This window comes from Salvelinus alpinus, chromosome 9 (genome assembly GCF_045679555.1).
Source record: "Salvelinus alpinus chromosome 9, SLU_Salpinus.1, whole genome shotgun sequence".
Taxonomy (NCBI): Eukaryota; Metazoa; Chordata; class Actinopteri; order Salmoniformes; family Salmonidae; genus Salvelinus; species Salvelinus alpinus.
The window spans coordinates 14,447,808-14,464,111 of record NC_092094.1 but is presented as its reverse complement, the minus strand read 5'-3'; the positions used below and the strand labels follow the sequence as shown (position 1 = coordinate 14,464,111).

General features: G+C 44.4%; 1 protein-coding gene across 3 annotated transcripts in view; it reads left to right on the top strand.

Annotated features, from left to right (window-relative positions):
• Window positions 1-15,426, top strand: part of poc1b (POC1 centriolar protein B) — a 62,161-nt gene extending 46,735 nt beyond the window's left edge. For 2 of the 3 annotated variants that reach the window (XM_071416081.1, XM_071416082.1), the window contains 2 exons: window positions 14,465-14,713; window positions 14,960-15,426. In XM_071416081.1, coding sequence (XP_071272182.1) covers window positions 14,465-14,713; window positions 14,960-15,133 — 423 coding nt within the window. In that variant the 3' untranslated portion in view covers window positions 15,134-15,426. Of the gene's footprint in view, window positions 1-8,659; window positions 8,878-14,464; window positions 14,714-14,959 lie in introns of those variants that run through there. The other variant, XM_071416085.1, reaches the window with a different exon arrangement.
• The last annotated feature ends 878 nt before the right edge of the window (window positions 15,427-16,304 follow it).

Below are 16,304 nucleotides of genomic sequence, written 5' to 3'. Positions count from 1 at the left end.
TGAGCTTGGATTGGTCTCTGCCGCACAGAGACCTGTCTCGTTAACTTTTAACACTCTGACCTCTGTCAACGGCACACAAACATCAACAATAACGACCGCTACAATTTGAAGTGAAGCAATAGGCTACCTGGTGAATGTTTTGAAAGCAGCTATTTCTAGGTATGCACTCCATATCCTGCCCTTTTTTAACCTGCACCTCTGTATGGTTAACAACATCATACATGTTAACAATGGCAGCCTCAGACACATCTTTACAATTGAACCCATGTAGCTATTGAGTAGCATACAGTACTGTTAATCCCAGTTGCACCAATCCAATCCAATCTCCCAGTTGCACCAATCCAATGCCTGGCCGACGCATGCCTGGCCGACGGTTGACAACTGGATACACTATATATACAAGAGTATGTGGACACCCCTTCAAATTTGTGGATTCGACTATTTCAGCCACACCTGTTGCTGACATGTATGAAATTGAGCACACAGCCATGCAATCGCCATATACCAACATTGGCAGCAGAATGGCCCGTGCTGAAGAGCTCAGTGACGTTCAATGTGACACAGTCATAGGATGCCACCTTTCCAACAAGTCAGTCCGTCAGATCTGCCCTGCTAGAGCTGTCCGTGCTGTTATTGTGAAGTGGAAACGTTTAGGTGCAACAACGGCTCAGCTGCGAAGTGGTAGGCCACACAAGCTCACAGAATATGTCCGCCAAGTGCTGAAGAGCCTAGCGCCTAAAAATCGTCTGTCCTCGATTGCAATACTCACTACCGAGTTCCAAACTGCACAAGACCTGTTCGTCGGGAGCTTCATGAAATGGGTTTCCATGGCCGAGCAGTCTCGCACAAGCCTAAGATCACCATGCGCAATGTCAAGCGTCGGCTGGAGTGGTGTAAAGTGTTCTCTAGAATGAAGAATCACGCTTCACCATCTGGCAGTCCGACGGACAAATACGGATTTGACGGATGCCAGGAGAACGTTACCTGCCGCAGGCATAGTGCCAAGTGTAAAGTTTGTTGGAGGAGGAATAATGGTCTGGGGCTGGTTCTGGCTAATAATGGTTCTGGCTAGGCCCTTTAGTTCCAGTGAAGGGAACTCTTAATGCTACAGCATACAATTACATTCTAGATGATTCTGTGCTTCCAACTTTGTGGCAACAGTTTGAGGAAGGGCCTTTCCTGTTTCAGCATGACAATGCCCCCGTGCACAAAGCGAGGTCCATGCAGAAATGGTTTGTCGAGATTGGTGTGGAAGAACTTGACTGGCCTGCACAGAGCCCTGACCTCAACCCCATCAAACACCTTTGGGATGAATTGGAATGCTGGCTGCGAGCCAAGCCCAATCGCCCAACATCAGTGCCCGACCTCACTAATGCTCTTGTGGCTGAATGGAAGCAAGTACCTGCAGCAATGTTCCAACATTTAGTGGAAAGCCTTCCCACTAAATAGCAGCAAAGGGGGGACAAACTCCATATTTAATGCCCATGATTTTGGAATGAGATGTTAGAAGAGCAGGTGTCCACATACTTTTGCTCATGTTCTTCATAAACCTGAACAATGACGATTACAATTCAACACAAATGACTAGCTCTGGATTGAAGAGCTGTGAAGAGGTCTGGGTGGGTTGCCATGGTTATTTAGCAGCGCTCAAATCCACATCAGGACTCGTGCGCATACATCTTAGAGAGAGAATTGAATGGAGGGGTTGGTTCTGATGTTGAGAAGAACAGCTTAATAATAGTCCACCTTGTTCTCTGGTAGCACTAACAACGATTCTATCACCATAACAACGCTGCAAATGGGTAACAACATAACAGCCTGTATCGCTTTGTCTCAGGACAGATGCATGTTATGCTGTTACACAATATAAATGACAACAGCTGAACAATTTAGCATAGATCACAATGTCATAGCAAGTCTCCATTATGTCCATGCAGTGTTGCTACATAAATGTTACATTAAGGTTGATATTTGGTTGTGTTAATGCATTTCTCTCTCTGCAGGACGGTTCGTTGCTTCAGTAGCACATGATCATGCCCGCCTCTCATATTACTGGACTGCTCCATAGCTTTGCTAGCACAGTAACACATGGAACATGGTTCCAACGGTACCAGTGAAGCACCGAGACACATTCAGAGAAGCATACTCCTCCACGCCTCCTGTGTTTCCAGTGTTGGAGCTGTAGTGTCTGTTCTCTGTTGGTGATGAGTCATCAGTCTTCTCTCAGTAGGAATGGGTGACATATCTCATTCCTCCTTCCTCCAGAACTGGGTCAGAATGCCTGTTTTCACCTCTTCGCCTCATCTGTTCTCCCTTGTGTCTGTCTGCATCTCTTCTGCCAAGATTCCCCCTCTCGCTCTCTCTTCCCTTCTCTCCTTCCTTTCCTATTCACGTCGCCGCTCCTTTTCAGGAATACTTTATCTATCTTTCTCTACTGTTCGCCATGTTGCCTTGGCGTCAGAGTTCCCTTCACAGCATTTTGTCTTGTCAGAGTTTTAGGTAGCCTATAGGGCAGCTTCGAACATTGTTATTTTTTGCAATATGGAGATAAATACTAAGGATACTTGTTATAGATAAGAGGATGGTTACAATTTAAAGAGGGAGGGAGTGTGTGTATGTCCGTGAGATGGCGATACCAGTCCACCTGTCATTGAACCTTGACGGCTCAGTCAGTGCTGTTTTTATTACCGGGGCCGGTTGTTTACTGTTCCCATTCTCCCTCCATGCCCCGTGCTACCTCCCTCGACCTGGTTACAATCACAACATGACATAACCACTTAGTTGCACAGCAGAGTTGCTTATAAAATGCAGTGCTGTCTTTTATTTTTATGGCATCTGTGGAACAGGATATTTGAGCCCATGTGTGGGAGGACTCATTTCAGATGTCTGAGGCGAGAGGGAGGGAGAGAAAAGAGATACAGACTGAGGGAGGGATGGGGTGAGGGGGAGAGAGAGGGATAAAGAGGAAGTGGCCTCTTCACAGCCACAAGACCCACCTCCGGTTTCCTCTTCTTTCAAAACAAGCTTTTCAACAGAATAATAGACTTCATAAAACACTGACACAATATCAAGTTCGATCACATCTGCTGGAGATGTTTTGTGTTTGTGAGAGAGATTGAGATAAGGGAGAGAGATTTAAATGTATACAGTTTAGTGTGCGTAAGAAGGAAAGTGTGTGTGTGAGAGAATTTGTATGTGTACATGCACACGGTTGTATTTGTGCGCTTATGTTTGCATGACAGAGGAGGAGGGCAATGGGTAGCCTAGCTGTACTGTAAAATGATCCACCATCCGCTCTGCTGCCCAGACTGTTAATATGTAGAGCCCAACAGGAAATAGAGCTTTAGAGCCCTCTGAGCCTCACCTGACTAGGTGACAGGGGACAGCTGTGGCTTGTCCCAACACAGGAAATGGCCTACTTTAACAGGACACCATATTTTGATATCACCCCAGCAGCCAGCCAGAACTATGACTGTATCCCAAAATGGCACCCTATTCCCTATAAAGTGAACTACTTTTGACCAAAGCCCTATGGGCTCTGATCAAAAGTAGTACACTAAATAGGGAATATGGTGCCATTTGGGAACGCAGACCATAAGGCTATTTATTCACCCTGGGGTGACCACTTCCTTGTTATGCAGTCTAAATAACAATCCACCAACGGCAGGACAAGAGAAACTTATGGCGTTGTTGTTGTTAGCTAAAATTAGATATAGATTTTGTACTGTATTACAGATATTATATAGCAAGGTTAGTTAATGAAGGATATGTTGGGCACTAATATGAACAAAGCAAGCTAAGCAGCCTAGTTGTACTTGGTTCTATTCCCCTGGCCATCTTATGCTGATGGTAGCTGAAAACATGGTAAAGTTAGTGTGTATCCTGATGGTAGCTGAAAACATGGTAAAGTTAGTGTGTATCCTGATGGTAGCTGAAAACATGGTCAAGTTAGTGTGTATGCTGATGGTTGCTGAAAACATGGTAAAGTTAGTGTGTATGCTGATGGTTGCTGAAAACATGGTAAAGTTTGTGTATCCTGATGGTAGCTGAAAACATGGTAAAGTTAGTGTGTATCCTGATGGTAGCTGAAAACATGGTAAAGTTAGTGTGTATCCTGATGGTAGCTGAAAACATGGTAAAGTTAGTGTGTATCCTGATGGTAGCTGAAAACATGGTCAAGTTAGTTTGTATGCTGATGGTTGCTGAAAACATGGTAAAGTTAGTGTGTATGCTGATGGTTGCTGAAAACATGGTAAAGTTAGTGTGTATGCTGATGGTTGCTGAAAACATGGTAAAGTTAGTGTGTATGCTGATGGTTGCTGAAAACATGGTAAAGTTAGTGTGTATCCTGATGGTAGCTGAAAACATGGTAAAGTTAGTGTGTATCCTGATGGTAGCTGAAAACATGGTAAAGTTAGTGTGTGTCCTGATGGTAGCTGAAAACATGGTAAAGTTAGTGTGTATCCTGATGGTAGCTGAAAACATGGTAAAGTTAGTGTGTGTCCTGATGGTAGCTGAAAACATGGTCAAGTTAGTGTGTATCCTGATGGTTGCTGAAAACATGGTAAAGTTAGTGTGTATCCTGATGGTAGCTGAAAACATGGTAAAGTTAGTGTGTATCCTGATGGTAGCTGAAAACATGGTAAAGTTAGTGTGTGTCCTGATGGTAGCTGAAAACATGGTCAAGTTAGTGTGTATCCTGATGGTTGCTGAAAACATGGTAAAGTTAGTGTGTATCCTGATGGTAGCTGAAAACATGGTCAAGTTAGTGTGTATGCTGATGGTTGCTGAAAACATGGTAAAGTTAGTGTGTGTCCTGATGGTAGCTGAAAACATGGTCAAGTTAGTGTGTATCCTGATGGTAGCTGAAAACATGGTAAAGTTAGTGTGTATGCTGATGGTTGCTGAAAACATGGTAAAGTTAGTGTGTATCCTGATGGTAGCTGAAAACATGGTAAAGTTAGTGTGTATCCTGATGGTAGCTGAAAACATGGTAAAGTTAGTGTGTCTCCTGATGGTTGCTGAAAACATGGTCAAGTTAGTGTGTATCCTGATGGTAGCTGAAAACATGGTCAAGTTAGTGTGTGTGGGTGAGAAGAAGAGGGATCGGTCTCTGAATTAGCTGGTGGGTTGGTGGGTTAAATAAAGAAAAAACTATGCATTAAAAATCCATGAATGTAAAATTATTGTGCAATTGTATACTGCTACATTGAGTTTTTTTCTTTCATTATTTTTATCTGCCGTTAGTACATAGGCCCTAAAGCTGAGGCTAACTGTAGCATGTCAAATACACACCAATTGACAAACGCTTTTGGGAACTTGGTCATAAAAAGTTTACGTCGATCCACTGAGGCAGAAAGGAAAATGTAGGAGTTTAATTCAATAAGAGAAAAGCTGTGAAATAGAGTTCAAAATGAATAGAGGGAAGGGCCAGAACGTTAGTCTAATGTTTGGTGAAGTGGTAAAAGATGATGATGATAGCAGTGTTGTGTGATGATTTGTGAGGCGCTATACAAATTCGACAGTCACAAGATGGAGACTTCAAAATGACACGTCAAGGGAACTGTACTGTTCAGATGGGTTAAATGGAATAGTAGCCTAACTGAAATCTGGACAGTGACTGTTGGTCTATAACCTCTCACATAGCCTAATATTATAATAACTCGTGCAGAATTAAGCATTTCTTGCAGTAAAATTATAAACCTAATGTAAATTTTGACTCAGAAACAGGAGTGGAAAATATGATTTATTTATTTAATCTTGAGAGAATGAGTGTGCGTTTAGGGACCATCTGTAAAGGTGGTATCTTTATCAGCATCATAAACACTGATAGTATTTCAACCACACAAAATATGCATCTAAGCTGAAGAAATCACGTTGGGTTGTTTCAATAGCTTTTAATTTCCTTAAAACCGGTCAAACCGATGTTACTTGGACATTTTACATGGAAAATGTTTCCTATTTTACTTTTTTTAGCATTTTCTCCCCGGTCCCTAAACGTCTTTGTTGGGCGAGAGAAGCAGAGATAAAGAAGAAAACAAACTTTACCGATAATTCTATCGATTTATTACATTATTCTAGTGCGTAAGCGTTTACTTAGTCTTCTAGAGCAACAAGCACTGACTGAAGAGAAGCTGCATGTATCTAATTATAGACAAGATTACATTATAAGCAGAAACAGGCTTATCTAAAAAGGCCTGTCAAAATCGTTCTGCCATCCGTATTTTCTATGTTTGCAGGTTAGGGTCAGGTGCTGGCCTCAGATTTTCACTTTATCACAGAGTCGTGCTGTAGCAATTGCGGGTGAACAAACAGCTGACCCATGTATCTCACACACACACATACACACACACACACAGACTGACTGAGGCCTGAGAGCAGACTTAACTCTTTTAGCCTGCCCCGCCAGCTCCCCTCAAGCAGACCTTGGTTCAGATATTATTTGAAATACTTTAGCTGGAGTTGATTGAGCTTGCCTGTTGGATTGCAACCAATAGAAAAATCCCGAAAGTGCTAACCCTGCCCATCTAGCACTACAGGTGGGCTAAAACAGTGGTTAAGAAACGTATTATTATTTTTTACACGTGGCCCCCTTTCCAGCATTGGAGAACATCCCGCGCGCCACGTCGATTTCGATAGGCATAAGCACTGTTCATGACACATACTGTTTACACCCATCTTGTTGGTGGAAAGAATTTAGCAGGTTTAAAGCTTATTTCCTGCAGTTCTACACATTTTGTCATGGGGTGCAAAGAAAATGTTGCCGTTTTAAAGCACATTTCTTGTAAGTCTATACATTTTGCCATGTCTAATGTGCATTCATGTGACAAAAAAAAGTTTAAAAGTTAGCTGACATGGGCTAGTTGATTTAGACATTTCTGGCAAGTTATAAATGACTACCATGACAAGAGGAACAGATAATGCACTACCCAATTTAGAAATTACACCTTGTTTAAAGCTGGACTTGGCACCGTACTCTGCCCACCCCCCCCACCCCCCAAGTTTGGGAACTACTAGGCTAAAACAAACGCTCAAGTATTTGAAAGACACAAAATAGTATTTGAACCCAGGTACTCATTGCTACGAACTCCCACAAACGCTTTGATCTCCAAGACTCATAAAGGAAGATGGTCAAAATGACTGCAGTGTGTGAGAAAGATCCTGGGTGGGGGTCAGGGGAGATAATGCCTCCTTTGATTTCCATAAGGATTTCAAATCCAAATAAAAGTGTGTTGTTCGCGTACACAGTTTAGGAGATATTATAGCGGGTTATAGCGGGTTCATTGAAATGCTTTTTACTAGCTCTTAACATTGCAGTAAATTGTCAAACAAGTGCACAAATAATAAATAATCAAAAACTAGAAACAAGAAATCAAGAATGTCAGAACGAATCCAATTAACAACCCATTTCCTTGTTCTCTGAGGCTGACTAATGGTGTTACCATGGCATCCTGTGACGAGGAAATGTTCTCTTCCCCTCAGCAGGCGGACAGAGAGTAGCAGCCCTCTGCTCTACTCGCCTATGTGTTTATAGGGGAAGGGAATGGAGAAATGTGGACTGAGGACACGTGCACACACACACACACACACACACACAAAACCTTGCATTTTCTCTTTTTAATATCTGTGTATGATATACTGTACCAGTCAAAAGTTTGGACACACCTACTCATTCAAGGGTTCTTTATTTTTACTATTTTCTACCTTCTAGCGTAATAGTGAAGACATCAAAACTATGAAATAACAGATGGAGTCATGTAGTAACCAAAAAAGTGTTAAACAAATCAAATATATTTGAGATTCTTAAAAGTAGCCACCCTTTGCATTGACAGCTTTGCACACTCTTGGCATTCTCTCAACCAGCTTCATGAGGTGTTCCTTGTTAATTTGTGGAATTTCTTTCCTCAATGCGTTTGAACCAATCAGTTGTGTTGTGACAAGGTAGGGGGGGGTATACAGAAGATAGCCCTATTTGGTAAAATACCAAGTCCATATTATGGCAAGAACAGCTCAAGTAAGCAAAGAGAAATGACAGTCCATCATTACTTTAAGACATGAAGGTCAGTCAATCCATAAAAAGTTGAACTTTGAAAGTTTCTTCAAGTGCAGTCGCAAAAACCATTAAGCGCTTTGATGAAACTAGCTCGCATGAGGACCGCCACAGGAACGGAAGACCCAGAGTTACCTCTGCTGCAGAGGATAAGTTCATTAGAGTTACCAGCCTCAGAAATGTCAGCCCAAATAAATGCTTCAGAGTTCAAGTAAGAGATACATCTCAACATCAACTGTTCAGAGGAGACTGTGTGAATAAGGCCTTCATGGTTGAATTTCTGCAAAGAAACCACTACTAAAGGACACCAATAAGAAGAAGAGATTTTCTTGGGCCAAGAAACACGAGCAATGGACATTAGACGTGTGGAAATCTGTCCTTTGGTCTGTATCTTTTGTGAGACGCAGAGTAGGTGAACGGATGATCTCCGCATGTGTGGTTCCCACCGTGAAACATGCAGGAGGAGGTGTGGGGGTGCTTTGCTGGTGACACTGTCAGTGATTTAGAGTTCAAGGTACACTTAACCAGCATGGCTACCACAGCATTCTGCAGCAATACGCCATCCCATCTGGTTTGCGCTTAGTCCCACTATCATTTGTTTTTCAACAGGACAACAACCCAACTCACCTCCAGGCTGTGTAAGGGCTATTTGACCAAGAAGGAGAGTGATGGAGTGCTGCATCAGATGACCTGGCCTCCACAATCACCCGACCTCAACCCAACTGAGGTGGTTTGGGATGAGTTGGACCACAGAGTGAAGGAAAAACAACCAACAAGTGCTCAGCATATGTAGAAACTTATTCAAGACCGTTGGAAAAGCATTCTAGGTGAAGCTGGTTGATAGAATGCTAAGAGTGTGCAAAGCTGTCAAAGGGTGGCTACTTTGAATAATCTCAAATTTAAAAATATTTTGATATTAACACTTTTTGATTACTACTTGATTCCATATGTGTTATTTCATAGTTTTGATGTCTTCAATATCATTTTACAATGTAGAAAATAGTAAAAAATTAGGAAAACCCTGGAATGAGTAGGTGTGTCCAAACTTTTGACCGGTTGTGTGTGTTTATTTATCTATTTTCCTTTAATCTATCTAACACTTTAGTCAACAACCCAATCAAACTAGTGTGGTAACATGGCATGTTAGCTGTCTAAATCCACAAGAGAAAGAAAGAAATCAACTTACCCCCCTAACACCACTATAATTTTATATTTCCTGTACTATATATCCCACGGCAACAACAGATAAAGCCTATAACAATTATTCTGATTGTTTCTTCTCTCAGACCACTCTGCTGGAGTAGCTCTTGAATCCCAAATGCACCCTATTCCCTTTATAGTGCATTTCTTTAGACCAGGGCCCATAGGGTACTCATCAACAGTAGTGCACTACATAGGGAATAGTCTGGCATTTTAGACATACTCATTTCTAATGGTCTGGGTGCAATGGAGAGGCTGGCTAGTGGCTGCTGAGGACAGGGAGATAAATGAATTGGTCATTGGCATTAATTGGGTACGCTGCTGGCGCTGGGTGTCCACCTGTGTCCACTTCAAAATCTGGGACAGAGTGTTCACCGTAGACAGAGTGGCATGACCTTATATGGGCTGAAGATGCTGCTAATGGAAACAGCACAAGCCTTAAACATTTTTTTGTTTTTATTATCATAAGTATCTAATATTGCTATACATTATCAATTTCTGAGAATAGACTCTGTCAATGACACTTGTTTAGGGAACTGATATTAAAACAGTACTCTTACCCTTTACCGGCGGGTATGTTACAGAATATTATGCCAGCCCTTCTGTAATAGTAACAGATAACGGCCTTCAGTTGCCAACCTCAGGATTGAAGTTTTCATAATATTACATACTAACACTGTGGTATCAGACCAAGTGTTACAGTGGTATCAGACAGACGGTGCCCCAGCTCTGTTATCTATCTGGGAATGGTTCTGTAGTTTGATTAAAGTTTCTGTTCGCCCACTCTTCTCCCACCGACCAAACGAACAGACAGCCGAGCTGGCAGAATGCCACCGATGGCCTTGCTTGCTGTGGCAATGAGCCGTGTCTCGCCGTTCCAGATGACATGGCAAATGAGCACAGTGTGTGTGTTACAGTGATGGACACATGGTATGCTGCCTCTTAATGTCTGATTGCTCTCCAACTTCCTGCAAGAGAAGAGAAAGACACAAGATGAAGCGAAAAGAGAGACGGGTGGAGTCAGGTCTGGGTCTGCTGAGCATTAATGAACACAACAGATGTTGCCCAGATGTTGCCCAGGGAGGGTCAGAGAGAGAAGGATGGAGTCAGGTCTGGGTCTGCTGGGCATTAATGAACACAACAGGTGTTGCCCAGGGAGGGTCAGAGAGAGATGGATGGAGTCAGGTCTGGGTCTGCTGGGCATTAATGAACACCACAGATGTTGCCCAGATGTTGCCCAGGGAGGGTCAGAGAGAGACGGATGGAGTCAGGTCTGGGTCTGCTGGGCATTAATGAACACAACAGATGCGGCCCAGATGCGGCCCAGGGAGGGTCAGAGAGAGATGGATGGAGTCAGGTCTGGGTCTGCTGGGCATTAATGAACACAACAGATGCGGCCCAGATGCGGCCCAGGGAGGGTCAGAGAGAGAGGGGGAGAAGCGAGATAGAAAGCAGTCCAGTTGGAGTCCCTCTTCACACACTGACAGCTTTGTTCACCTCCAGTTAGGACCAAGCCCTCCTTCCTCTCCCTTTCACCCCCCCCCCCCCCCCCCCCCCCTCCCAGACTCTTTGATGTAAGTGCACAGGAAACAAGGCAGGAATCGATTCCTCCATGCATTAAGCCCCCACTCACCACCTCCTTCCTCTCCTCTTGTCTCATTCCTTCTCTTTTTTAATCTCTATCTCCTCGCCCCTGTACCTCCCTTACCCTGCCCAGGAAGCTCGCTAGCACGTTGTTTTTGTCTGTGTCTGTGTATTGTATGGGGCAGTTGGAGCACAGGGACACATCTTGTCTGTATCTTTGTCTGTGTACTAGCAGTGATCTGAAGTCTGTGTGTTGGAGCAACATTGTAGATCGTGTTGATCCTTGTCTGTCTGTCTGCATGGTCTTGGGTTGTGAGCCTGCTTTGAATAATGAAATTCCTTTTGAATAAAATGTATGATATTCAATGATTTACTGTCTCTAAGGACGGGCTTCAGCTAGTTTCTATTGTTTATCTTGCTTCAGGAGGTATGGATTTGGTCTCAGAATATGTAGGAAAGTTCTCCAACTCTGTTAACTGTTTTTTCAGGAGCAAGCCAATACGATGAGTCCTACTCCCCAAGTCTCTCAGGTCATAACCGCTCAAGTTAACAAATAAAATGTCATTTGTCACATGCTGTAGACTAACAGCAAAATGCTTACTTACAGGCCATTACCAACAATGCAGATAAAAATATAGAAAAATAATAACACAAGGAATAAATACTCAATGAGTATCTATAACTTGGCTATATACACGGGTACCAGCACAGAGTTGATGTGCAGGAGGTAATTGAGGGCGTGCTCAGCCCTCCCTTTCCAGTAGTCCACGATCAACTCTGTTGTCTTGTTGACGTTGAGGGAGAGGTTATTGTCCTGGCACCACACTGCCAGGTCACTGACCTCTATCGCTATAGGCGGTCTCATCGTCGTCCGTGATCAGGCCTACCACCGTCGTGTCGTCATTAAGCTAAATAATGGTGTTGGAGTCGTGCGTAGCCACGCAGTCGTGGGTGAACAGGGAGTACTGGAGGGGACTAAGCACGCACCCCCGAGAGGCCCCTGTGTTGAAGGTCAGCGTGGCGGATGTGTTGTTGCTAACCTTTACCACCTGTGTGCGGCCCATTAGGAAGTCCAGGATCCAGTTGCAGAGGGAGGTGTTCAGTCCCAGGGTCCTGAGCTTAGTGATGAGCTTGGAGGGCACTATTGTATTGAACGCTGAGCTGTAGTCAATGAACAGCATTCTCACGTAGGTGTTCCTCTTGTCCAGGTGGGAGAGGGCAGTGTGGAGTGTATCTGTGGATCTGTTGGGGCGATTTGGAGTGGGTCCAGGTTTCTGGGATGATGGTGTTGATGTGAGCCATGACCAGCCTTTCAAAGCATTTCATGGCTACGGACGTGAGTGCTATGTGGGGGTGATAGTCTTTTAGACATGTTACCTTGGCCTTCTTGGGCACAGTCTCTCTCCTCTCACCGTCTCCTTTCCTCTACTGTAAAAACATTATTGGCCAGAGGGAGGGATGTAGAGCGGGAGGGGCGAGTGAGCGGGAGAGACTGGCTAGGCTTTACAGCTTATAGGATTCATGAACTAACACATTTGCCATGTTTTGTCATTAGCATTACGGTTGTAACCACCTCCTCTATGTCAGGGCTTCACATCTGGCAGCAGTCAGGGCTTCCCAACTGGCAGCAGTCAGGGCTTCCCAACTGGCAGCAGTCAGGGCTTCCCAACTGGCAGCAGTCAGGGCTTCCCAACTGGCAGCAGTCAGGGCTTCCCAACTGGCAGCAGTCAGGGCTTTCCAACTGGCAGCAGTCAGGGCTTTCCAACTGGCAGCAGTCAGGGCTTTCCAACTGGCAGCAGTCAGGGCTTCCCAACTGGCAGCAGTCAGGGCTTCCCAACTGGCAGCAGTCAGGGCTTCCCAACTGGCAGCAGTCAGGGCTTCCCAACTGGCAGCCCATGGGTGATTTTATTTGGCCCCCCAAGTTTTCTGAGCAAAAGGTTACATTGTAATTGTTTTTTTGTTGGAAATAAGACTGTAAAAACACCAGCAAATCAGTTGTTATTTTTATTTTGGAAATCTGTTCCAATGTATTCCCCACATAATAGAGAGAGAGACCCTGAGTCTACAAAATATTAGGAACACCTTCCTAATATTGAGTTGTACCTGTGCTTCCCACAGTTGTCAAGTTGGCTGCATGTCCTTTGAGTGGTGGACCATTCTTGATATACACAGGAAACTGTTGAGTGTGAAAAACGCAGCAACGTTGCACTTCTTGACACACTCAAACTGGGCGCCCGGCACCTACAACCATACCCGGTTCAAAGGCACTTCAATATTTTGTATTGCTCGTTCACCCCTTTCATCTACAATGATTGAAGTGGATTTAACAAGTGACCTTTTAATAAGGGATCATAGCTTTCACCTGGTCAGTCTGTCATGTAAAGAGCAGGTGTTCCTAATGTTTTGTACACAATGTAAATGATCGTATACAAATGTAAACAAGGTTTGAAATGGTAATATTTTATTCAAATATTATGTCTGTTTGGGCTTCTTGCATTAGATTTGCTGTCTACAAATGATTAGTAATTTGTTTCATGAGCGGAGGGTCAGAACATATCTGCCCGCGACTGAATCTAGTTGATGATCTCTGGTCTGCGTGTTGTCAATGGGTTGTTGATGAAGCTGGCTGGTCTGGTCTGCGTATTGTCAATGGGTTGTTGATGAAGCTGGCTGGTCTGGTCTGCGTGTTGTCAATGGGTTGTTGATGAAGCTGGCTGGTCTGGTCTGCGTATTGTCAATGGGTTGTTGATGAAGCTGGCTGGTCTGGTCTGCGTGTTGTCAATGGGTTGTTGATGAAGCTGGCTGGTCTGGTCTGCGTGTTGTCAATGGGTTGTTGATGAAGCTGGCTGGTCTGGTCTGCGTATTGTCAATGGGTTGTTGATGAAGCTGGCTGGTCTGGTCTGCGTATTGTCAATGGGTTGTTGATGAAGCTGGCTGGTCTGGTCTGCGTGTTGTCAATGGGTTGTTGATGAAGCTGGCTGGTCTGGTCTGCGTGTTGTCAATGGGTTGTTGATGAAGCTGGCTGGTCTGGTCTGCGTATTGTCAATGGGTTGTTGATGAAGCTGGCTGGTCTGGTCTGCGTATTGTCAATGGGTTGTTGATGAAGCTGGCTGGTCTGGTCTGCGTATTGTCAATGGGTTGTTGATGAAGCTGGCTGGTCTGGTCTGCGTATTGTCAATGGGTTGTTGATGAAGCTGGCTGGTCTGGTCTGCGTATTGTCAATGGGTTGTTGATGAAGCTGGCTGGTCTGGTCTGCGTATTGTCAATGGGTTGTTGATGAAGCTGGCTGGTCTGGTCTGCGTATTGTCAATGGGTTGTTGATGAAGCTGGCTGGTCTGGTCTGCGTATTGTCAATGGGTTGTTGATGAAGCTGGCTCGATTAAGTTGTCTCATAAAACCAGTCTCTACCTGGTTAATAGCCCTCTCACATGACGTCTACATAACCACAGACCTTACGGTTGCCTGTTGTGAGGTTCAGGTCAAAAGTCCCCGCACCAAGTAAAACCATTGAGTTATAAGTTGCAATGCTTTCCCTCAAATTCCGTTGTGAGGTCCTTAAAGTTAATGTTCACTTCAAAATCAATCAAACCTGGTCAGCTGTTGCATTCACCCTCCCCTCTTTCTTTCAAGGCTGTCAACGGCCATGCAAACAATTTGCCAGCACGGCGGATTGCCAGTACCAGCCTCAACCCCAATGAAGACTGTCACAGTAGTGGACAGGGTTCGACATCTGGGTCCCAGTCCGGGCAGATGGGAGGCAGGAGGGAGGAGGAGGGGGAACAGGGGATGACGTACCCTCTGGAGATGCGCTCAGACCTCCCCATGAACTTCAGCAGCACCCTGGAACGCATCGTTCAGCAGCTTGACGTCCTCACTCAGGTCAGTCCCTTAACTCTTCATCCAAATCTGGCAGCCCTGGCTAAACCACTTCATTTCAACCCAATCTGGCAACCGTAAAATACTTCCCCTTCCTTCCCAATCTGGCAACTCAATTGTAATGTTTATGAAAGAACAGCAGATGATACAGAGTTAGATGTAGACAGAAGTTGAAGTGAGTGATGTGTTGACATTGTCGTGAAAGACTTCTAGTCTAAAACTGGTGTGTGATCCTCTCCTAACCCATAGACTGTCTCTGTGTTGGAAGAACGTCTCACCCTGACGGAGGACAAACTGAAGGAGTGTTTATTCAACCAGAGTCAGATCCTGCTGCAGGTGCGCGGGGAGGAGAAGGACCGAAGGGGAGAGAGGGTGGAGGAAGAGAGGGAAGGTGAGAGCGGATCCCCTGTCGCCTCAGCCTAAGGTCACCCACCTCCCTCTCCACAGACTCACACTCCTCCCTTTGACTTGGTCCTGTGTGTGTGTGTGTGTGTGTGTGTGTGTGTGTGTGTGTGTGTGTGTGTGTGTGTGTGTGTGTGGCGCTATGGGTTCTTGTACTAGCATTTATTAGTAGAATCTATGCATTATGTCATGTGCTGATGAAGCGCCTGTGTGTGTGTATGACCATATACCCCCACTGTTGTATAGTGTACGGCATATTTTCTCATGCGTTCCCTTTCATACTATGAACTAAATAAATTGAACATATTGCACTGGCATGTCTCCATATGTGTCATTTTTACATCAGCAGTTGCTCTATAAAAGCCCACAAGTATCCAAAACTCACTCTGTTTCATGGTCCATCGACCAAGATCATGGGCTTTTCCACACAAAGTGCTTTACAGTAACCTTCCCTAGACCTCAAATGGCAAGCAGTAGCAGCAGAATCTACAAGTATACAGTCCGTGTCAGTTCCTCTGTGAAGCCAGTGGTCTTGTTGACTTTTCCAGTGACAGTCAAAGATGTGGATACACTGGACTGGCCCCTCTTTATAAATACATGTACAATAAATGTGTGTTCATCTCCATATCTATCTACAGTGCATTTGGAAAGTATTCAGACCCCTTCACTTTTTCCACATTTTGTTACATTACAGCCATATTTTAAAATGGATTGTTTTTTCCCCTCATCAATTTACACACACTACCTCATAATGACAAAGCAAAAACAAGTTTAGACATTTTTGCAAATGTATTAAAAATTAAAACTGAAATAACATTTACATAAGTATTCAGACTGTTTAGTCAGTACTTTGTTGAAGCACCTTTGGCAGCGATTACAGCCTCGAGTCTTCTTGGGTATGACGCTAAAAGCTTGGCACACCTGTATTTGGGGAGTTTCTCCCATTCGTCTCTGCAGATCCTCTCAAGCTCTATCAGGTTGGATGGGGAGCATCACTGCACAGCTATTTTCAGGTCTCTCCAGAGATGTTGGATCGGGTTCAAGTCTGAGCTCTGGCTGGGCACCTCAAGGACATTCAGAGACTAGTCCCAAAGCCAACTGCATTGTCTTGGCTGTGTGCTTAGGGTCATTTGTCCTGTTAAAAGGTGAACCTTCGCCCCAGTCTGTGGTCCTGAGCGCATCTGGAGCAGGT